This window comes from Elgaria multicarinata, chromosome 6, assembly GCF_023053635.1.
Source record: "Elgaria multicarinata webbii isolate HBS135686 ecotype San Diego chromosome 6, rElgMul1.1.pri, whole genome shotgun sequence".
Taxonomy (NCBI): domain Eukaryota; kingdom Metazoa; phylum Chordata; class Lepidosauria; order Squamata; family Anguidae; genus Elgaria; species Elgaria multicarinata.
In genome coordinates, this window is record NC_086176.1 from 5,113,421 (window position 1) to 5,138,284 (window position 24,864).

At 41.1% G+C, this 24,864-nt stretch overlaps 1 protein-coding gene across 2 annotated transcripts in view; it reads right to left on the reverse strand.

Annotated features, from left to right (window-relative positions):
• SIDT1 (SID1 transmembrane family member 1) overlaps window positions 1-24,864 on the reverse strand; it is a 117,802-nt gene that overhangs the window by 16,934 nt on the left and 76,004 nt on the right. For both annotated transcript variants that reach the window (XM_063128910.1, XM_063128911.1), the window contains 3 exons: window positions 17,157-17,203; window positions 7,124-7,229; window positions 601-711 (listed from right to left, as the gene is read on the reverse strand). In XM_063128910.1, the coding sequence (XP_062984980.1) occupies window positions 601-711; window positions 7,124-7,229; window positions 17,157-17,203 (264 nt within the window). The remainder of the gene's footprint in view (window positions 1-600; window positions 712-7,123; window positions 7,230-17,156; window positions 17,204-24,864) is intronic.

A 24,864-nucleotide genomic window follows, 5' to 3' on the forward strand; every position in this document is an offset into this window, starting at 1 on the left:
TAGCCTTCTTCGTGTGACAAAAAAACACCCCAGTAAGTCCGACTTATTTTTAAAGACGGAAGTTGCTGCTATCTCCTGCTGTGTGTAGGAGAAGCAGCGTGATCAAAACGGCCTACTGAATGGCCACGTGCACGTTGTTTACTTCCTCTTTTAAAAGAAGTAATGAGGGACAAACCCACAGGTGGAGAAGCAACGATAAGCAAATGCGACTCCCCCCCCCCCCCCCCGGTGTGATGATGCTCTAAGTTGTAAATGAGCACCATATGTGAGACAGCAGAATGTGCTTACATGGTGTGGAAGTTAAGGCTGGATGCTTTAATTTGCAATGTCCGTGGGTTTTAGGCAGGTAAGTAAATTTGTAAGTAACTCTTTTTCCCCTCTGAAGGCCCAATGAACCCAACAGAAAAATCAGTTGAGGGATGCAGCTAGTTGTGAGCAGATTAAATTACGTATAGATATTAAAATACGCACAATATACATATTGGGTTTTGATCCTAGAATGATGAACGTAACACAAAAGTGCTTCAGTGTTTCTTTGACCATAGAACTTTCATGTCAAATATATATGCAGTAGCCCTGAAGCGCAAGGGGGAAACTTACCTCCCAGCTGCTAAGGTTTTGGAAAAAGAAATAAAGGGCTGCCGCCCAAACCACAGCTGTGGCCACAATGCAGAAGAGGGGGACGGGCAGGAGCCTCTCTGCATTCCGGAGCTGGAAAGACAAAAAGCCTTAGAATAATAAACCCCCTCAAATCAGTGCTATCTCAATGTGGGAACTTCCCAGAAACCCAGAGCTACAGAAGTACAGTTAAGCCACAAGGCACATTGATCCAGTCACCTCTGGAAAGGGTTCTGCTCAGACCAATCACTGCATTGAACTTAAAGAGAGAGGAATTTGCTTGAATTTGTGGGAGGCTACTTTTCATTATGCCGTGTTCTTTGCACAGTCAGCTATCAGATATGGCATCTTAAAATTGTAATCAGCCCAGATATATTAGAGTCAGCCAGTGGGGGAGTTAATAGAAAAAAGGTTTCATCTTTCATGTGCATTGAAACTCAACATGTTCACTGTTGTGCTTTTAAGGTTAACAAAGGATTTCATCCACATGAATCCTGCATTCATGGCTCCAGGAGGGGATTCCTAACCTTCAGGATAACAACCTGCCCAGGAGAGCAGTCACAGTTCCTCCAGAAAAGGGACAAGCCGTCTCATCTTCCAGACTAAAGTAGTGTTTTCTTTAAGTTTCTGCAAGTTCACTTGTTTTCAGCCTTTTTCTTTCTCCCTCCCACCCACCCACCTGGTACCATCTTAGAAGGGACAGAGCCTTCACACAACTGGAAGGGATGGGATTGATTGAAGAATGGATTGCAAGAATTTAGGATGTGGCTTATATGATTAAGTTAGGGTAGGGAATCATTTAGACAACAGATTTACAGAAAAATTGAATCTCTTTGTTTCATAGTAGAACAATAGAAGTCAAAATGCTGCAAACTTTACTAAGCACAATTGAAACATTTTAGAATTATTTTAACTTATAAGGCAATTGAGAGAGAAAATTCAGGCGTGCTCTCTGGCTGCAGCAGAGGAGTTGCTGGCACAGCTCTGCGGAGTGGATGACTACCAATGCCTTACTCAGAGAGAACCATAGGTCAGATGGTGGTGATGACAGCTGCTCCAGAAACCCACAATGGCTGCTTTCCTGCTAAAGTATTTGCTTATTATTGCTGCTTTATCAAGTAATGCTTATCTTAATATTATGATATTGTCAGACTACGCTAAGATACTGTTTATGCGTATTTAAGTACTGAAACCGATACAAAAATAGATCTGCAGTCAACTCAGATCCCTCCTAAAAACAATTAATCTCTGGCCCAGCTTCAAACAATATAAAAAACAACAGGCTTCTTTTCGATTACCAGGATTACTTCACGTCACAGCAGTTTAGTTTCAGACAACTTGAGAGCCATGAGTTTGAGAGACTATCTGCTCAGTCCATCCCTTGCAGCTTCCACGCCATCCCAGGAATAGGTTTGTTCTGTCTTAAAGGTCCTGAGATCTCTCAAAGCACCTAACAGCAGCTATCCAACAATTTCTGGACATCCAGACAATGAACCTCTCCGATGGGCCCAGAGACATCATGAGATCTGTTCTATTATTTTCTTGATTTACACAATGAGTGGCGACATGACGGCCATCTTGGAACTGAAGTAGCTGAACATGTTTCTTCAAAGGAAACACTTCAAGATGCAAATGCGAACTTCCCTCATTGCAGCTGTTGCCAAAAATATTTTCTTTGCATCCTAGACCTATCTGAGGCTTATATTCACCAGATGTATGTCACTTTCCTTATGACAACTGCCATTCTCAGTTCGGAGTGCTACTCTTTGGATTGACCAGGGCCCAGAGTGGCCCTGGTACCTCACCTGAGGGCACAAAGCATATATGTCTATCCGGATGATATCCTGAACTGCTGTCCCTCCTGGGAAAAGTGGTTGAGAGATATTAGGAGCATGATGGCTTGCCTGAAGGATTGTGGAATTGTGATCAACACAGATAAGAGCTCTTTACACCCAACACAGCATTTGTAGCTGTTGGAAGTGGTCCTGGTCTCAGCTCAGTATAGGATTTATCTCTCTGAAGAATGACAGCATGAGATCATTGTAGGCAAGTGGCTTGGCAGTAAGTATTCAGAACCAGCCCCCTGGAATTTGGTAACCGTTGGTGAGTTCACTTGAAGAGACCTAGTCCAAGCAAAAAGCAGGTCCAGGATTGGAGTCAGGACAGGACAATTAGTAAAGTAATCAGGTGTGGAGAAAGTCACATATGCAGGACCACATTTAGCAAACTCACTCAAATTGAACACTCAAGTTTACCCTGATTAGCTGGCAATAATTTGATTGAAGATATGTATGCACAATCGACAGACAGTTATTTTTCTCCAGGTGCGAATCGTTAATCGGAAAGTCCCTCCTTTTTTGCATTACCATATTGGGGCACAGCACTGCCTTGATTAGATTGTGCCCACCCCAAGCTAGTCTTTTTGTACCCTTGATGGCTTGAGTAACAAGCCCTCCCCAATCTTTTATTCAGAGTCCAAAACCACGACTGGCTCAGCCTGAGAGTCTTCTCTTGTCCCTCTGTCCGAGTGTCATGTTTGGACACAGAGTCTTTTCCTCTTTGAAGACTTTGTTTAAACAGTATAAGAAACGTAACTTTCAAACCCTTAGTCTTCCGGTATCCCTCACCTGCCTACCTTTGATGAACAAAACCCTTGTCATCCAAAAGCAAGATTTCATGCTGCTGAAATCACGGAGTTCCCAGCCCACTTAAGGCAAGTTACCACTCTTTTCTTGGCTCAAGAGAATAAGAGGAATTCTTCTTCGTGGTCTCTGTGCATCACACATATGGGCTCTGCGCCTGCGCAGGGCCAGGTTCGGAAACTTCTCAAGCTGAAAATCTTTTAGGCGGGAACCCCTCCCCCACCGTCCACTGAGCATGCTCAGGGGTTCCCACCTAATCCCCTCAGTTCTCTTCAACCGCCTGTGGGTCAACAGCGTTTGGAGACTTCTCTTGGTATAGTGTGTTTTTGTTATACCATAGCTGAAAAATCTATCAATTTTTCCTTCTTTCTCTTGTTTCTCCAGTTTTCTATCTTTCCTATTTATATATATATAAAAAAAGAATATTTGTTTGTTCGTCGGTGTCTTGGTGCCTATGGCCCATCAAGGCCTCTTCAAGAAGTGTTCCATTGTGGACAGAAAATAGCACAAACATATGGACATTCTTTGTGCTTGCTCTGCTTGGGGGAGACTCATGTTGTAGAGTCGTGTGCCTTTTGCTTGAAGTTTTCAAGGCAGGCACGAAAAAACTGCGCAGAGCACCTTCGGGCTACTCTCTGGGAAAAGACTTTGGAGGCAGTAGACAAACTGAGAGCGGCTCGCGTTTCTACATCTCCACACAAGATGGAGTCTATGCCCCAAAATCCTCCGACAAGGAGTGAAGCCTTAGCGGTTCCCCCCTCCTCCTCTCAGTCTGCAAAAAAGGCTGCAAAGAAGATCTCTAAGAGAGCGAGAGAGCACTCTGAGGCCGAAAACCCTCAGAGAAAAAAGAGCAAATCCATAACAAAATATGGAAAGAAAAAGTCATCGAAACCGATTCTGTCGGTACCGAGGAGCCCGGTACCAAGTACTTCGGTACCGAGCCGCGACACAGGGCATAGAAGCCTGATATCGAGTCTCTCACTACAGAGACCTCCCTCGCATGCGATAAGCCCGATACCGAGGCTATCGCTACCGACACCTTTTTTGATACCGAGACGGACGACCCCATCTTCGCCATCGGTACCGAACCCACCACCGTGTGAGGAGCCGGTTGCTAACTTGCCGGTCCCGTCGCCGCTGCATATTGTCACGGTCCCGACTGACGAGCCCAGTGTAAGGGCATCGATTTTGGAAGGTGAAATCAGGGGCTCCTCGCTGGATAATACCATTGCAGATCGGAGACCTTTTTTCCCTCGGTACCGAGAAGACATCGATACCGACGGACGTCAGTACCGACAGCAACCACAGGTCGATACTGAAGGCTATCAATACTGAGAAACACCTCCTTATGGATATGGCCGTCATCGTTCACCGACTTCAATTCATTCCAGTCGGCAATATGCTGCTTACAGTGAAAGACCCAGGTCCCCACAAAGGGGTACGGGCTACTATGACGATTGGCAACCTCCACATTTTCCTCCATATTACTATGAGGACTGGAGGCACAGAGGGCACCAAGAATATTACTACCCTCAAGAACGCCCGTATGACCCATACTTATAATTTCTGCACCTAAATTTGGTGACATCCTTGCCCCCTTTTATAATAGTTGGACCACTATTACCACCGACAGGTGGGTCCTCAACATCATTTCTCGGGGCTACAAAATTGAGTTTACCACCCTCCCTCCCCTAGGAACCGCAAGGTTCTCTCCACCTACAGACGCTCTATTGCAAGAGACCAAGTCTCTTTTGGAGAAGGGCGCCATAGAGCGATTACCAACTCATGCCCTAATGTGCGGATTCTACTCCCGCTACTTACGGTTCCTAAACGGGATGGGGGGCTAAGACCTATTTTGGACCCTAAAAAATTCCGGATGAACTCCTTAGCAAGCATCTTACCTTTCCTCTCCCAAGGGGACTGGTTTACTTCCATTGACCTCAAAGATGCTTACTTTCATGTCTCAATTTACCTGACCATCGCCAATTCCTCCAGTTCATAGTAGGGGAAGATATTTTCCAATTTAAAGTGCTTCCATTTGGTCTTTCTACTGCTCCCCGAGTCTTCACTAAGTGTATGGCACCAGTTTGCGCCTTTCTGAGAACTCGAGGGGTAGAGATTTACCCCTACTTGGACGATTGGTTGATAGTGACTAGTACAGAGCAGGAAGCCACCCGTAACACCCACCTTACCATCAACCTCCTTAGCGAATTAGGCCTTTGCATCAACAAAGAAAAATCAAATTTTCAACCAACTCAAAAAATTAAATTTCTTGGAGCAATTCTGGACTCAACCCGCTCCAGGGCTTTCCTTCCGGAGGATAGAGCTGCAACATTAATTCGACTTGCACTCAAATTTTTTCACTCCAAGACCATATCTGCCTTCCAAGTGCAAAGACTAGTAGTCTAGACCAGACCCAGCCTTTCTTCCAAAGGTTGTGTCTTCTTTTCACCTTGGACAGGATATTACTCTGCCAAGTTTTTTTCCGTCGCCGACATCCCCCCTTGAGGCGACATTACACACCCTGGACGTGAGACATGCTCTCGCTTTCTACCAGTCCAGAACAGCAACTCTCCCGAGATCCCAAAGACTTTTTGTTTGTTATGGGGGCAAACAAAAGGGACTCCAAGCATCTCCGCAGAGAATATCTGCTTGGGTTGTTCAGACTATCAAATTAGCCTATGAACTCGCTGGCCTACCGTTGGAGGGGAAAGTGCGCTCTCACTCCACCAGAGGAGTGGCCACTTCTACGGCTTTTGAAAAAGGGATCGCTCTACCAGACCTCTGCAAAGCAGCTACCTGGTCGACACCTTTGACTTTTGCCAGTCACTACTGCCTGGACATCAGGGCGCGCAGAGACTGTGCCTTTGGGCGTGCCGTCTTATCGGCAATCCTATGACTACTCATATACCAACTGACACCACCCACCTCCGGTAAGTCAGCTTGTTAATCGCCCATATGCGTGATGCACAGAGACCACGAAGAAGAAAGACAGGTTGCTTACCTGTAACTGTAGTTCTTCGAGTGGTCATCTGTGCAGTCACACAACCCTCCCACCGTCCCCACTATGGTGTCATTAAAAATTTGATCACCTGGTGGTTCTCCTCAGTGAGACTGTTTAGGTGGTTTCAGGAACTGAGGGGATTAGGCGAGAACCCCTGAGCATGCTCAGTGGACGGTGGGGGAGGGGTTCCCGCCTAAAAGATTTTCAGCTTGAGAAGTTTCCGAACCTGGCCCTGCGCATATGTATGACTGCACAGATGACCACTCGAAGAACTACAGTTACAGGTAAGCAACCTGTCTTTCCCAGCCCCTTCACTGTCAGAGAAGCTCAAAACCAGCAAGGCAGTCCACTGCTTTGAGCCTTTCCAAGACTCAACACTAAACTGACAAGCTTGTGACCCAGGTCAGAGCTAAGGGAGGAGGCCTGGGGTTTGTTCCCACAGTTATGTTGGGCATCTAAGATGTTTTGAAAACTCTGAAGCTCATAATGTCCTCTCTCTCAGAGGGGTGGGGTCAGCATCAATGGCAGCTTCAATAGCGACTGCTACTACCATACAGCAAAAATGTGTGACCGCCTGTACTAGGGATCCTTTAACTGGTGATACTGGGGACTGAAGCTCTGGCACCTCCCCTAATCTAAGGGCAAAGTAGAACCAACAGTCTCTTGCCCAAGACCTCAAAAAACGAGCCAATTCTGATAGAGCTTCCATAGAAAGCAAAGCCTTGGGAAGCCACGTTTTAGCACAAGAGAGGTAGAAGCAAGCAACTTCATAAAACCCATCTTTCCTATTTGTATCTGAAAGGCAGTTTTTTAAAAATTCTTACAATATGAAAGAGAAATAAATTGTAGCACCACTTACCTTCATAATAACATAAAAGGCAAGATACAGCAGAAGATTACAAATGAAGATGCCCAGCATGTAGGAGGCAAAGTCCTTAGGCCGATAAACCAGTCCAAAAATGGCACTGAGAAAGAGGAAGGAAAAAGGCTCTGCAGTCCAAGGTTCATCCACAAATGAGGTCTTCCTCTTATAGATTAATTTGTTTAGAATTACTATGACTCTAGAATAGAGTCTAGATTCATATTACATCATAATTACTGTCTATTTCAAGAAAATTAAATTGCTTTAATTATAATTATTGTAAAATATCTTGCAGACCTACCTGGTTGAAAGGCAGTTTAAGAATCCAATAAACCACCCCCACCCCGACACAAGCGTTTGGTAAAAGAATGTGGAGAGGCAACTTTCTTAAGTGTTCTTAAAAAAACTTCCCCACATAAATCCAATGGGATGGGATGCTTAAAAGTAGCTCAGGAGGTTAAGTGATCTTGACCATGACTCCCAGTCACTGTGCTAGAAAGGGCTTTAGGAGAGACTGCAACATTCTTATGATAGTTCAAACTTGGCATATGGTGACACTTTCATGTGTTTAAACATGGAATTGTGGAAACTATGCAGAAAAATAACCACGTGGAATCGAACCCTCCTCCTCCTCCTTGTACTTGCCTTGCCACGACCCCCTCTTTCTAGGCTTTTTCTTCTACCTAGGGCTCCCATAACAGAAGGTAACAGGAAAGCACTTTCTGCATATAAGAGAATGAGGAGGGAGAGTTTTCAGCTCCCCACAAGTACGTGCCTTTTTTGCTTTTAAAATCAGATCTCCCCCTTCTTCTACATGATTAGGAGCAGTTCCATGTTTAAACAGATGGAGCTGTTATCGTCAAAGCAAAACTTTCCAGAATAGCAAACAGCAGCTGTGGGGGGAAATCTCTACTAATCAAGTAGCAACTACAGATGAGCCTAGAAGAACACCACCAATCATACTATACAAGGCAGTTAATTCTCTTCGATACAATCCTATAAGTAGATACGGAAAGTTGGATATGTAGTGGGGAGGGGCAGTGTAATTGGATGGAATGTTTCCCATCCTAGTCAGAGCTTCCTTAGAAAGTACTACGTTGACAAGAAATGGGTGAAGCTTTCCTCTGCTCTCTACTTACGCCAGAACCCTTCCCTGCCCACGATGCTAGAGCCACAAGATTCAAAGAGAAGCAAAAGGTCTTCAAGGGAAGTGCCTCTTGCAATGTGAGTAGGAGCCAATGTGATTTAGAAATGGTGGTATGGGGGTGGGGAATCAGTTCTGGGCGAGACAAGCAGAGAAAGGAAGCTAAGGGGTTCAGTTTTGTATATAGTTGGGTAGCACCACCATAGTCTCTGTGGTTCATTTTATACTCTTGCAAATAGTGTCAGAAAACAGAAGACAAACTGAAAAGGCAGTGAAAATAGACCAGCTGAAGCCTCCAGGAAAGTTGGTGTTTTAAAGAAATGCTGCAGAGAACTAAAAACAATGGAAGCAAGAGTTTGAATTGAATTGCACTGCAAGGGGAGGAGATAAGAAAGAAGAGAGACTCCAGACAGCATTATTTCTGCATGTGGCAGGTGAAGAAGAGAAGATGTCCGGTTTGATGATGAAGGTAAGAATCATCTTTTTTGATGAAAGCATTTGATTCATACTGTACATATCCAGAAGAAATGCTACTTAGGCACAAGTTCTTCACCAGAACGCAGAGTGAAGGAGGAAGTATTGATTAATATGTGACTGCTGTAAAACTGTTGGCCCAAACCTGTGAATTTCGGGAGCTGTGTAAATCTCTTATTAAAGATACCATAGACAGACAGCGACCCAAATGACTGAGAATGTGATTCAACCGTTGAGCATGAATATATGCAGGGCAGATGAAGTAGCTTAAAAAGTTGAAAGGTTTTGGGGCAACAGAAAAGTAAATGTACTGTATGCCCTAAAGGGCACCCACTTGAGAATATCTGAGTGAGCCCGCCTCAGAGAAGCTAAAAGTAAGCTAGCCTCAAATGGAGTTCTGGCATTACTAACAGCCTTAGAAATAAGGAAGTGCCACAGAGGTCTGGAGAAGCCTGTTACCAGAGTGACATCAGTCATGACATACATTTCTGTCCAACATACGGGAAGGAATGCAGAAGATGTGGCAAACTTTGCTAAAATGTGTAAAAGTAAAGACAAAATCATTCAAGGCAGACAAATGTTTTCAGTAGAAGAAACAGCTAATGCACATGATTTCTACAGCTCTGGAAGATGAATGGTGCGTTGATCTTCTCACAAATGATCACAAGTATGTGTGACTTGTAATTTGCACAGGGGACAGGCTAATACTATGTCTTCAAAAACATAAATCCTTGCTAACTAAACCACTTCAACTTTCAATTCCCTATTATTATTATTGTTATTATTAGAAAGAAAATGATTTTGTGGAGGAACTGGGCAGGCAGAATATTTTTACCCTGGATCAATAATTGGGTGTAGATGATGAGTTTTTGTTATTTTCAGCTTTCTGAGATAAATTTGAATTGCCTGCCACACCTGAATGGCAGTACTTGCAATTGCAACATTTGTTAGAATCTAGATTTGGCCCTGCAGCTTTGAGCTCCATCACACCACGTTCCCCCACCCCTGGGTTGTCCCTGTACTATCTGCCTCCATTTCAACAGCGCATCAAGTGCTGATCACTTTCACACACGCACATCCTTTCACCTGTGCGGGCTCACATCACTAACATAAAGCCTCCTCCCTTCTCCTTCCCCTTGCAGTTCATTGGTTGTTGTGGCTGGGAGGGACTTTGAGATGGACGTGGGACGTAGGTTCCTTCCCCTGCCCTAATTCTTATTTTCCCAGGTTTTATTTTTTTATTTCTGCACAAATGCAATTGAGTGCAATTTTGGTAGGCTGAAATGGTGTAATGATGCAATGGTGGTGAGATTAAGGGATTAGGGAAAGTCAACCCATTGCATCTATCTATCCTCCTTTCAACAAAGTATTGTTGCACTGTAGAACTTAAGAGAAAGGGGGGAGAAAAAGAATGTACAATGCTTTCCATAGGATCCTTATAAACCAAGTTGGAGGACTGAAACTCCATACCAATGATCCAGCAGGCATTCCCAAGGAGAATGACAAGGAAAGGAAATTGAAATGGCGCATTGGAGAACCACCCCGCCCTCTGCTTTCGTCAGTGACACCACCCTACACGCAAGCCCTTCCACAAACACATCCCCAGCAAAAAAATAGAGACAATCCAAAATAGCATTGAAAAGGAAATTACACGGCAACGGAACAGTGATGTTATCATGCATGGAGAAAAGAACCAGGCATGTCGAGAGTTGCGTTGAAACATTGGTGTGATGGAGCTCTTTTACTGCTTCAGAATCTCCTTTGCTATTGGAAACACTTTATTGAAGTTGACCAGGCAAATTGGCCCACAATTTACATTTATAAATACTTACTATCAGTAAATAAATATGATCAGTTGGAGGCTTCAGCAGGAATGGAACAGGGAATTGGAATGTCCTATTTAACTAATCAATGGACCACTATTTTGGCATCGGTATCTGATATGTCAATGGACCTCCAGTTACATCTTATTCAGCAAAAACTTTTGTATCAGGTCTACTGGACACCACAGCATCTCTTTAATAAAGATTTGTCTAAATCAGTTAATTGTTGGAGGTGTCATAGAGCTAATGCTTCTTTTGTTCATGTTTTGGAAACATCAGATGCATAAACTTTGTATTAGAAAGCTCTTTAATATTTTCTGATGTCCATGTCATCTTAAATTATGTACCTTCTTCTTAGAAATTAACACATGGTCAGCATAAATGGGGTTTTCGCACACTCTTGACTGCTAAAAGACTGATAATACAACATTGGAAAAATAAAAACTCAGTTCCTACAATGCAGTGGATTGAAGACTTAACACTAGCTACATTTGAAAGAGTGGTATTCAGGCACCATTTATGAATGGACTTATATTTGGATATTTCATCTGCTTCATGGAAATTTATGTGTAATTTATTCTACTTTCCCTTTCATTGTGATATTTGAAACTAAGCATTTTGAAGTAGTGGCATTTGTCTTTTGTTTTTTGTTTGTTTTATTTTGTTAAAACTCATAACAAAAATTGATTACAAAAAAATCATTCAATTTCCAGATTAATAACCTACTCTGCATTTACTCAATGGGATTAAGCCTGGGTTCTCATATTTTTCCCCAGTTCATCATACATACTCCAGGATAGATTATATATTTGTCTCAAAAGATTTTGCAACGAAGATTTGTAAAATGGAAATGGGGGTAATAAAAGTAACTGATCATGCCTTGTTAAGTTTAGAATTTGCAGTCAAGAAGAACTATAAAGAGGCATATAGATGGAAGTTGAATACAAAAATACTGAAATATAATAAAGTGGTAGAGAAAATTCAGAAGGAATTGTCGGAGTCATGGGAAATTAATGAAAAGGGAGGAACAGCGGGGTCAGTCGTTTGGGACACCATGAAGGCTGTAGTAAGAGGAATTTGTATTAGAGAGACGTGTAGCTTAAAAAGACAACAACGTGCAGAGCAGGAAAAGTTAGAGATAGAAATTAGAAATTTGGAGGAAGAATATTGGCGAGGTAAAAATAAATATAAATTAGTAGAAATACAAGCTAAGAAGAAACAATTAGAAAATTTAAATTTAGAGGAGGTTCAAAAGAATTTAATATATATGAAAAGGGAATATTTCGAAAACAGTAATAAGAATTCTAGGTTGCTTGCCAGGCTCACACAAAAAGAAAAAGGGAGGAATGGGATAGAAGTATTGAAGGATAATCGAGGGAATTATTGTCATATAATGAAAGATAAAATAAAAATTTTCCAGGAATTTTATCAGGAACTATATAAGGGTAAAGAAATACAACAAGAAAAGGTGGAGGAATATATTGGAAGGTTTATAAAGAATGGAATAAAACCAGAATATAAAGAGTTAATGGAGAAGGTAATAACTCAAAGAGAAGTTGAAGGTGTTATTGATAATTTGAAAGTTGGTAAATCACCGGGAGCAGATGGTTTAGGACCAGAATATTATAAAGTTTTCAAAGAATTTTTAGTTCCAAAGTTATTGAAACTTTATAATATGATATTATTAGGAGAGAAGATACCTGAAACATGGGAACACTCATTGATAATTCTAATTCCAAAACCAGATAAAGACCTGACTAGTCCTGATTCTTATAGACCTATCTCGTTAATAAATCAGGATGCCAAAATTTTCTCATCTATTATGGCTAAATGGTTAAATAAATTTATATCAGAATATATAGGAGAAGATCAATGTGGATTTGTGGCAGGAAGGCAGATGCATAGTTTAGTGGGAAGAGTTTTAAATGTAATAAATGTAATAAAAAAATCAAATATCAAGGCAGGAATTATGGCATTGGATATTTTTAAGGCCTTTGATTGTGTGAGCTGGCAGGCATTAAAGATTATTGTAGATAAATTGGGATTTGGAAATAAATTTAAAAACATAATAGAACAGTTATATTCCCAAAATACAGCTGTAGTGGTGGTAAACGATGGACTCACTGAAAAGATACGACTAGCCAGAGGTACAAGACAAGGATGTCCGCTCTCGCCGGTCCTGTTTGTAATGGTTATGGAAGTATTGGCGAAGGCACTAAGGGAGGATGAAGAGTTAGAAGGAATTGGAGAGGTAAGGGAAATAAAGTTAAACATGTTTGCGGATGATACTTTATTGACCATTAAGAACCCAATAAGAAAAATAGAAAGAATTAAATATCAGTTGAGGGAATTTGAAGAAATTACAGGGTTAAGAATAAATTGGTCTAAATCAGAGATGATGTTGTTTAATTATACTAAGAAGGAAGAAAAGGAATGGGAACATAAGGGAATAGAAATGAGAGTTAAGGAGGAGATTAAATATTTGGGAATTAAAATTACAAAAAATTTAGAGAATCTTGAAAAGGAGAATTTAACGAGGTTAAAGAAAGAGGTATTAGAGAAATTGGAGAAATATAAAAGATTAAATTTATCTTGGTTTGGAAGAATAGCCTTAATAAAAATGAAGATTTTAGCTAAAATTAATTTTGTGTTTAGGATGTTACCAATAAAAATATCAGAAACTGAGATAAAAAGTTGGCAAAATATTATTAATAAATATTGTAATGGAGAAAAGAGAGCAAGAGTGAATAAAAATAATTGGTATCTAAGCCAAAAAAAGGGTGGATTGGGTCTCCCAAATATAAAATTATACTACGCAGCAAATAGATTAAGACATATTGTAGAAGCAATTATAGGAGTAGGAGATTTATATTGGATGGAAGAAAAAACTATAAGTAACGTAGAAATTAGTTTGGACAATGTCTTTTTTAAAGATGGAGGGAGAAAGTGGGTTGTAAGTATAGATAATCCACTCCTGAGGACTCAATGGGAAATTTGGAGTAAATTTAAAGGGAAGCTGCTTCCGAGCAACTCTCCCTTAGCACCGATAATAATGTTAAAGAATTTCCCAGAGGATCTGAAGGGTAGATTATGTAAAATATTAAAAGAGAAAAGCAAAATGAAACTAAAGGATTGGTTAAGAGATATAAAAACAAGAGAGGATATGGAAAAATTGTTAAAGGAGAAAAAATTATCTTGGTTAGAACATGGGCAATTAGAACAATGGAATAAAAAGTGGATTAAAGATAATAGAGTTTGCAGAAAGATGACAAAGTTTGAAGAGTTAATAGTAAATAAGGAAAAAGGTAAAGGAGGTAGTATAGTTTTAAAAGGGTTAATGAGTGAAATATATAAAATATTGTTAGAAAAGGAGTTTAGAGAGAACTCAGAGAAAATGGTATGGGAGTCAGATTTGAAGGTACAAATAGGGCGACAGAGATGGGAGGGACTATGGAAACAAAGAGTGTTGAGAAGTTTATCAGTGAGAATAAAGGAGAACTATTTTAAAATTTTGTGGAGGTGGTACCTAACCCCGATTAGATTGAATAAGATAAATGATCAGCATTCAGCAAATTGTTAGAGAGGTTGTGGGGAAAAAGGAACGTATTTACATATGTGGTGGCAATGCAAATATGTACAAAGATTATGGAAGATGGTGTTTTCAGAAATTGAAGAAATAGTGGGAATGAAAATAGAACAAACACCAAAGATTGCATTGCTGTCACTATTTGAAGATATAAAGTGTGGAAAAGAAACTATAGAGCTGATATCGAGTTTGCTGGTTGCAGCACGATTGATGGTAGCTAGGAACTGGAAGATTCAAGGGGAATATTCTATTGAAGAATGGTACAAAGAAGTATGGGATATAGCCATTAATGATAAACTGACATGTAATATTAAGTGGAGAAAAGGCGTAACTAAAATAAATGAGTTTGAAGGAATCTGGAAACAGTTCCTAATATTCGTGTTTACTAAGGGAAGTGGGAAACCGCCAGCAGAAGAAACGATCAGATTTTGGACTCAGGAATAGATCCCAAGGTGGGGGGTGCACTTTTATGTTAAGAATGATTATGTTGTAGTATGATAATGTATAGGTAATACTTATTCAACATATATGTACTCAACATTTATTCAATATGTATGTAGCAGTTGTTTGATGTTTCTTTTTTTATTATTATTACTATTGTAATGTTGTATGTTTATATAGTGTAGAAAACAAATAAAAATTATTTAAAAAAAAATAACCTACTCTGAGAAGAAAGACTATAAGTGTCTGGTAAATGTAACATGGATTGCCAGTATAAAAATAAAAGAACTCAGTTGGAATTTTAAGTTGTAGATTTCAATGCACAAGCAATACTGGGTCTATGGGCCATAATTAATTTAAATTTGGTGCAAAGAGTTCATTTAATTAAAAGAGATCCAGGAGAACAGCAGTGGGATGTTGCAGCAGAGTACAAAGATGTGTTTGAAATCCTAGGGAAATACCCAGTTGAAATCAATCCACAGGTTCCACCTGTAATTCATGCACCTCTAATGGTTCCAGTAGCACTAAGGGATAACCCCCAAAAGGAACTGACTTGTATGGTGCAACTGAAAGTGATAGTTAGGGATCAATTCAATCATGGTTGTAAACAAACTTGGCCAAGACCAGTTAAGAATATGTTTAGATCCAAGAGACACGAACAGCACAATTTTAAGAGAACATTTTCAATTACCTACTGCAAAAGAAATCACCAGTAAGCAGAAGCAGAATCCTTGATGCCAATGGTAGATTCTGGCAAATTCAGCTAGATGACAAAAGTTGGCCATGTACATTTAATACACCTTCTGGCAGGCATCGGTTTACAAGGATGTTCATTTAGTAAATGAACTCTTTTCACCTCCCAAGGTCAGAGGATGAACCAACAGACTTTTGAGGGTATTGATGGGGTCACATGCTACATTGATGATATCCTGGTGTGGGGGAAGACCAAGCAGCAACATAACGTGAGACTAAAGCAAGTTCTAGAGAGGTGCAAAGAGAAGAACCTGAAATAAATGGAGTGAAATGCAGATTTGCCATTATTGAAATAAAATATCTAGGACACATCGTACCCAAAGAAGGACTAAAACCTGATTCATCTAAAATAGAAAATGAAATGAAACAAAGCTGATTTCCAAAGATTTCCAGAAATGGGGATTTATCTAGTGAAGTTTATTCCATTTGGTGACAGTGACAACTCCTTTAAGACAGTTGTTGGCCCAAGATGTTCTTTGCTGGATGCCAGTCTATGAAACAGAATCCACACAGTTAAAGGACTTGCTAATAAATGCTCCTGTGTTGAAATATTATAATGTGAAAGGACCAGTAACTCTGGGCATGGCTAGACGAGGAGGTGGAGGGGGATGATCTCGCGATTTATGATCGCAAGATCGTCCCCCTCAATCCACATGTAGTGCGCAACGTCCCAGGAGGAAGAGGACGTTGCGCCCGCCATTTTTTTTAAAGCAACAGGTTGTCTATCTCCACACCACTGATACAATCTCAGCAGGAAAAAGGTGACATACAGGCATATCTGAAGAGAAGACAAGAAAAACAGAAACATTATTATGAGAGAGGCACAAAGCCTTTACCTCCTTTGGAGATGAGTGATTCAGTTAACATTCATCAAAATGGAGTGTGGAAACCAGTGAGGATGACCCCAATATTGTATTTGGTTCAGACTGATGATGTAGCTGTCTACAGGAGGAACAGATCTGCAAAAAAACTCCCAAGGCGTAAGCCAATGATGGATGAAACAAATGAGATTGCAGCTTCACTTCCATCAGATGCACCTCCATCAGATGTAGTCCAATCAGAGTCCCAAGACAACAGAAGTGGAACAGTTGTAGCACAATGTGTCATCGAAATGTCAGTGAAGACCGTGGACTCTTAAGTTACCTGTGACTATGTCAAGAAGCAGGATGATCAGAAAATGAATTAGATCTAGGCAGTAGTTCTTTAAAAGGGGGGGGGAGAGATATAATGTGAGTAGGAACTAAAAGGATTTAGAAATGTTTGCTTGGGGGGGGGGGGGGAGTCAGTTCTGGGTGAGACCGACAGGGAAGAGAAGCTAAAGAGCTGACTAATTTCAGTTTTATATATAGTTGGGGAGCAGCACACTGCTAAGTAAAGTTTGATCCTTCTAAGTCACTTTGTGGTACATTTTATAAACTTTGCAAATACTACACCTCCCTACTTCCTGATTCTCTCCACAACACTTGTCAATCTGATACAAAAGCCCCTCCCCTCCATTGCAGTAACTGGATATGCTGCCATCTTATGTCCCAGTCACAAAAGAAGCAAATCATACAGAGATAAGGAGGAACTAGTACTTATTCTAACAATTCTCTGCGTTCTTCCTTAGTGAACTTCTGAGAAACTTCCTAAATTTATAATAGGGGTGGGGAGGAAAGAAGGGGAAATCCTTACATTCTTTCTACCCTTCCTGCTGGAAAAGCCTGAAGAATCTCATGACATTTCCTGGGGGTGGAGGAAGAGCTTCAGAGGACCAGTCCATTCCCCATAAGACAATTTTGGTCCCTATTAAACACATTTGCTACTTACAAAGACCAGTTCACCAGGTTCCCAGCAACAAGCAGGATCATTCTGTCCTAGAAAAGAAAAGCAATAACCGGAAATATGTGTAAAGTCATAGCCAGAACATCTTGCCATTGTCATTGGAGGCGCAGGTGCCTAAGGCATAATCCAATTATATTAAACATTTTTATGCTTCATTGATTTCAATGGGAAAGAAATAACTACATATGTAACTTTGCGATGTAAAAATTCTTACCTGCAAAGAAGCACCTGAGAAGAAACTTTACAAACAAATGCAGGTTTCCATTGTTACTTTAATATTACCGAGCATTTACAGAATGTGTGAGTGTTTTGCAAATTATTTTTAATTACATTTTCATGATAAAATATACAACAAACCACAATCATTCATCAATAAGCAATCTATTGTACAACTAAATTAATACAGTGAGCACTATTATCCATTACATTTAGCTCTTAAAATCTTAAAAATCTTTTAAAAGATGTGGTTCATTAATATAAAAAATCTTTCCAAAAAGCACCACAAGTTTCAGATAGGTGAGTTGTGTTTTTACTCATACTTGAACATTCAATAAAAGGCTGCCATGTGTCATAAGAGTTATTTGTATTTTGACATAATCTTGAACTTGTCACTTGCTTAGTTAAACTACTGCATAAAACCATAATCTGTTCATTCACTGAGCAATTGAATTGGGTTGATCTCGCTTCCTGCCATTACAATCTCTAGTCTAATAGCCACCCACATGAATATAATTTTTTTTTGTGTAGTAACTCTTTAGTCCTTCGTTGACAGAAGAACTAGTGTTGTCAAGAAACCAGTTGCTTATTTTATTATTCTTTCAACTCTTTAAAAACCTGGAGCAGAAATTATTGACCACAGATCATGGCCACTACATATGAAGGTAAGTCCCTTTTTCCCTACAACCTCTCCAGCAGTTGAGCTACAGATATAGCTCAGTTTCAGATTTGTTAAATGCCCTCTATGCAGTAAACTAAGGCTATTTCCCCTGATTTTAGCTGAGATTGACTTTACGGGAGCTTTAGTCCAAAGTACATTCAATTTGTTTGCCTTACTGTGTTTCCTAAATCATAGAATCAGAGAGTTGGAGGGGCCATAAGAACATCAGAAGAGCCCATATGCTGGATCAGATCAAGGGTCCATCTAGTCCATCTAGTTCACACAATGGCCAACCAGCCATTGGCCAGGGATGAACAAGCAGGACATGGTGCAACAGCAACCTCCTACCCATGTTCCCCAGCAACTGGTCACACAGGCTTACTGCCTCGAATACTGGAGATAGCACACAACCATCAGGGCTAGTAGCCATTGATAGCCTTTGCCTCAAGGGCCAATTAGGCTATTGCATCCAACCTCCTTCTCAGTGCATGAATCCAATATAAAGCATCCCTGGCAGATGGCTGGCCAGTTTTTGCCTGAATATCTCCAGGGGCGGAGAGCCCACCACCTTCCTAGGCACTCTGACTGACTGCTCTGACAATTGGGAAATTTCAGCCAAAATTTGCCTTCCTGTATGTTAAGACTGTAATTTTAGTCCTTCAGACTTTGATGACAGTGAACAGATTGTTGCCCTATAGGACAACTCTTTAGGTACTTGAAAAGTGTTATTATATCCCATCCTACATATTCTCTTCTCAAGGCTAAACATAACCAGTTCCTTCAATCTTTCCTTGTAGGACTTAAGGTGTCTCTAGATCAAGGGGGGAAACCCCTGCATTCTTACCAGGCTTTCTTCTGGAGTCTTTCCATGTTTACCACTGGATCCTTTGGACGGTGACCATGTGATTTTGAATTGAAAACTTCCCCTCTTGGCAATGCTATTAACTTAATAGCAATGAAACAGCACCATCTGGTGATGGAATTATAATGGGAACATCCCATGATAATTTAAATACTGCATTATCTCCAGTTTTTTTAAAAGTGAGATTACCAGGGAAAAGTGCAGAAGACGTCCTGAAGGTTGACAGCGTTGTGTTAAAGGACCCGCAATCTTCTGAGTGGCCAATCACGAACATGCAGTAAATTACTCATGCAAAGAACATCTTTGTTGCTCTTCTGACTTTGTTTCAATTTATCTGAATCCTTCTTAAGGATTCTGTTCAATCTCTTTCCCATACCTCTTTTAGAGGATCCAAAGTCCCATTTCATTTCTTTTCTATACCACTCAATAGCTTGCCCTTTTGTATTCAGATTCTGCTCTTAAATACTAGATTGGTGCATAACAAGATCTCCCTTATCCATGATCTAATAGTGGATGATGCAGTTAATCTGGCATAGAATCATTGAGTTGGATGGGCCCTATAAGGTCATTGAGTCCAACCCCCTGCTCAATGCATGTATACCTTGCGAATAGGGAATAGTCTCTCCCAGGTATGCTCACCAGGATACTTGGTTCAACATTAGGGTAGCCTTTGTCACTTGATGCTCAGGTGACCTCAGTGGCACAGAGTGCCTTTTACCAGCTTTAGTTGGTGGCCCAGCTACAAATGGATGACCTGGCTTCAGTAGTTTATGTTCTGGTAACCTCCCATGTTAGGTTATTGTAATCCACTCTACATGGGGCTTCCCTTGAAGACTGTTCAGAAGCTGCACCTTCTACAAGATGCTGCAGGCAAATTGATAGCGAAGACTAAAAACTTTGAGCATACAGCACCAATTCTGCTGCCTGCCTGACTCCAATTCAAGGCACCAGTTTTAACCTATGTTGTTGTTGTTGTTATTTACATTTATATACTGCCTCATAGCCGAAGCTCTCTTATTCTTACAAAGAATAAACCTTACACAGTTCAGGAATGTAATACCAGATGGGACACCCCTCCCAATACAAATCTACCCTGACACTACAATCAACATTTGAGAGCCTTCTCCAAGGGAGGCTCAGGGGATAGCAACTAGACTGTGGATAGGAACTAGACTCTCCCCACCGAGGATCCAAATTTCTTGCTTTTTAATTGTTGCAAAATTTGTGCTTTCTTCTTTGCCTTGTATAACCCTTCTAGCCTTTGGATGTCTTGGAAAAATAACTCCTTCTCTCCCACCCCATTTTTTAAAAAGGTAGTTCATTTCCTTAAAACAATGGCCGCACAGAACACATCTCATTGAGTCTCAGATAGTGTGGAGTTGCGTTTTCCCTGAAAAAGTTAACTGAGAGCTGATGAAGCTTCTCTCGTTTGAGACTTAAAAGTGGATTTAATTTCCTGCGGTATGTCTTGCTTTTCATTTCACTATCCTGCAATATTATTGATATGGGGGTGTCAGATATAGGTACAAGGCTGGCCTTGTAGGTAGTACAAGGTAGTAGGTAGTAGGTAGATTTATTAGGAAATAGATTGAGAATGTCAGATGTCTCTGCAAGCTTATCTCTGCAAGAAGTTCCCATGGGATCTAGCTTGCTTGCTCCCTCCCTGTTGCGGCCTTGAAGTTGCTGGTTCTCTGGGAACTTGAGAGTGTTTGGAAAGGAGGGGGCCACTCTTGGAAGCTGACACTCAGATTGTAGCATCAACAAAGTAGGTTGTGCCATCCTGCCCTGTTGGCACATGGGCATGGTTTACAGTAGGGTGACCCTATGAAAAGGAGGACAGGGCTCCTGTATCTTTAACAGTTGTATTGAAAAGGGCATTTCAGCAGGTGTCATTTGTATATATGGAGAACCTGGGGAAATTTCCTCTTCATCACAACAGTTAAAGCTGCAGGTGCCCTGCCCTCTTTTAAATCTGGTCACAGTATAGCTGCAGTATAGCTCCTGCAGCTTTAACTGTTGTGATGAAGAAGAAATTTCACCAGGTGCGACATGCATACAAATGACACCTGCTGAAATTCCCTTTTCTATGCAACTGTTAAAGATACAGGAGCTCTGTCCTCCTTTTCATATGGTCACCCTATTTACAGATCAGAGGACCTGTCTGTCAAGTAGCCTTGAATAAGCCTTTAATGCTGGTGAAAAGCTGAAAAAGCTTTGCTAGGTTTCATCTCTCGACGCAACGCCTGACCTCCCTCCTGCTTGGGATTCCATCTCCGGTTGGGACTTTGAAAGCACTCTGCACATGGACACTTGCTATTTGGACTTTGGATTTCTAAGGACTGTGCCATGAAAAGTACTGGGAGGCTTTTCATAGACTTGGTCTTGCCTTTGCTGTGGATTGGGTGCGTGTGGCCTCAGGTGGCAAGAGAGCTTCCCCGGAGGGAGTTCTTGGGCACACACTGGTAACTTCGAGGCTCGACTTCTGCAATGCGCTCTACATAGGGCTACCTTTGTGCCTAGCCCAGAAACTTCAACTAGTTCAAAATATGGCAGCCAGGCTGGTCACCACTACACCTAAGAGTGACCACATTACACCCTTAAAATCTCTTCACTGGCTGCCAATTAGTTTCCGGGTGAAGTATAAAGTGTTGGTTATCACCTTTAAAACCCTACTTGGTTTGGGTCCAGGCTACCTGCGGGATCACCACCTCCTGTACAATCCGCCCTGCACGCTCAGGTCCTCTGGGAAGAATTTACTCCAGCCAACAAAAACAAGGCTGACAACTATTACCCAGAGGAACTTTTCTTCTGCTGCTCCCCGTTTGTGGAATGGCTTGCAGGGAGAGACTTGTCAACTTAACAGTTTTCCGGAATTTAAGAAAGCCATGAAGACTGAATTCTTCCGGCAGGCCCACCCAGTTGAATTTTAAATTTGCCCTTTAATAATGTGCTGCTTTTAATAATGTGTTAGTTTTAAATGTTTTAAGTAGTTATGCGATGTCTGCATTTGTGATGTATCCTGCCTCGATCCAGAGGGAGAGGCGGGTAACATTTATTATTATTATTATTATTATTATTATTATTATTATTATTGTTGTTGTTGTTGTTATTATTAATGTTGTAACTTGGTGCCAAAATGAAGCCAGTGTCGGCACCAGTCAGGGCCTCCAAGGGAAGAGTGCTCCACGGCCAGGGTGCCACCACAGAGAAGCGATGTCCCTTGACCTCAGAAACAAATGTGGGCCTTTGCAGCCTCTATGTTCCAGTGCTTCAAGTTTCTGCCCCAGTTCTTCATTTGATTGAAACACATTTTCTGATCATTTTTTGTTGGCATAAGCTTAGACTCATCACTTCTCCAGCTGTTTTTGAATGGTCACCCCTTTTATTTGTTATTTTAGTGGGCTAGAGACAAATGTTTCCTTAATTGTCTGATCTGCTGTGCCACTGGCATTAAATCAGTGTTTTCCTTACTAACTTTGATGTATTGTCTCATCCTCTTCAAGGCCTTTTTTTGGTGGTTCCATTTTTCGCCCCAATTAGGACTCCAGCTGACTATTGTGAGAACTTAGGGATGCTCTGGGACATACTGTACCTGCCTGATTCTACCTACTGCCCAAGGTTGCAACCTCTTTGGTTAAATTGGAGCTCTAAATTAGACTGCCATGCTGCATGATGACATCATCCACCCCAGCCCCCGCAGAATTTTAAAAATTGTTTACAGCAGTGACAGCACTTGATGATGGAGTAATGGGCCAAGTTCAGACGTTAACAGAAAATTATGTTTTCAAGCCATGGCGAGCCTCGGGATAACGTACTCTTCCTCTTTTATGGAAAAGATTAAAAGTTTTTCCTTTGGTTTTAAACGAACTACAGTTCCTCATTCTCCACTCAGGGAACTACAGGTTGTTTAAACTCTAGTTTGTGAGCGAACAGCTCCTGCTGTTTCAACCTACTAGAGTTTAAACGAACCACAGATCACAGTTTGTATATCAGTGAGAAATGTTCTGTTTAAAACCAGAAGTGAAAGCTGTGATGTTTCACTGTTTTATGCTATTTATCTGTGATGTAAATACTGTCTGTGTTAGATCAATGTTATTTTCACCCAAGGACGAGACTTCATGTGGTAAGGCTGGCAAGAGGTTAATTCTGTTGGGAGGGGGAGTGAGTGGATGGAATGTTGGAGTGAATGGATTTGAGTGTGTGATTTGGGTGTGTGAGGGGAAATGACAGTTAAAGTCAGTCGGTAATGAGTAGGAGAGACTTGAGGAGAGTCGGGGTTAGTCTGCTGTAGAGATTAGATCAGCATAGGGTCTGTGTTTTATTGGTGGCAGGGGTAAAGAAAAGGGGAGAATAAAAAGGAGCAGAGAGTGCCAAGATGGCTGTTGTGGGACCAAGAAGGGTCAGAGAATCACAGAACCAGCGGGAGAGTAAAAGGGTGATGTCCAGAAGTGGTAACAGAAAGGAAAAATAATCCACAGAGTGGGCAGCCATATACCAACTGCATTCATGGTTGAGATCCTTTAAAGAGAAAGGTAAAAAGGATTCTCAGGGTGAGTGGAGTTGTGGCAAAAGCTTCCAATCACTTCCTTGTGGTCAGGAAGGTGTGGAAGAGTGGAGTGAATAAGTTTGAAGCTCTCACCACAACTTGCTATCATATCATAATTTTCAGTTATGAACATAACTTTATTTTCTCCTTGTTTGCTGCTTTGATATGTTATTGCTGACTTTGGGTAGTATCCAATATTAGTCTTACTTAAAGTAGGTCTAATGAATTGAATGGGACTTACATTAGTCATGACTCTAAGTAGGGCTAACATAGGATACTACCATTTGTGTTTGCTGCTTAGATTTTGTTTATTTTGAAGTTTTAGTTGTTTGCTTTATTGTACTGTTTGTAGTTTATACTTTATGCTATTCTGGAGTTTTCTGATGGAAAAGCAACATGAATATAAATAAATAATCTGATAACTCCTTGGAGCAACTTAGGTGTGCTGAGACGAGGAGTCAAAATAGATATGATGGCAGCAGCCATGTTTGTTTAATTAATGTGTCTGCCCCACCCACAATAAAGTAGGAATGTGGGTCTGACTTCAAGATGATAAGGGGCTTTATTGTAGGGGTGTGCTCCACTCCATTACCTCCGAAGCCCGGTTCTGGAGCAGATCAGGGGAGGTCTGGATCAGCTCAAGGTGGTTTGGAATGGTCCAAAGCGATTCAGACTGTTCCAAAGCTCCGGACCCAGAGAAGTGGGGGGAGGCAGCACCAGGTAAGGGGGCGGGGGCAGAGCCTAGCAGTCCAATTTTGTGGTAAAGTTCTTCCTAGCTCTGGATGTCTGAAGCCTAGAAACGCATTTATCTCCACATGATTGGCATAATAAAGTGAATAAACTTCATTAGCAGTATTATGAATCCTCCGTGAAGTTGAAACATGTAAAAAAATACCTCTCAGAGCAGCCTAGAAGAAGCTTGCAGATTACTTTCGGTTTTGCCGGAGAAGGGAAAACACACGGAGGCATTAAAACAACTTTGATGAGACGCAGGCAGTTTAAGTGAAAGAACATTGTATCCTTATCTGAAAGCGAAATACAGAGAGGATACTAATTAACTCACTCTGGAAATAAATCATTAGAGTTGGAGGAGGAGGAGGAGGGGGCAGCGAAAGGGAAGAGCGAGCGACTAAACTGAAGCGTTGAATCCTAAATGCCAAAAGAAAATAAAAATAAGGGAAAACCACTTTGGACCAGAACCAAAGCACACCCCTCTGATAAATCAGTGCCCAGATTAGTAAAAGAAGAAGGAACCACACAGGACGATCCAGTAACAAAGATACAAGATAACGGAGAAGATGATAAAATGGCGGAGAAGTCTGGAAGCAATCGTTCAGGCAAGATGAATGGCACAGGGCCAAAAGCAGCGCAGGATGATATGCTGACTAAGCTGGCAGATATGATAGAA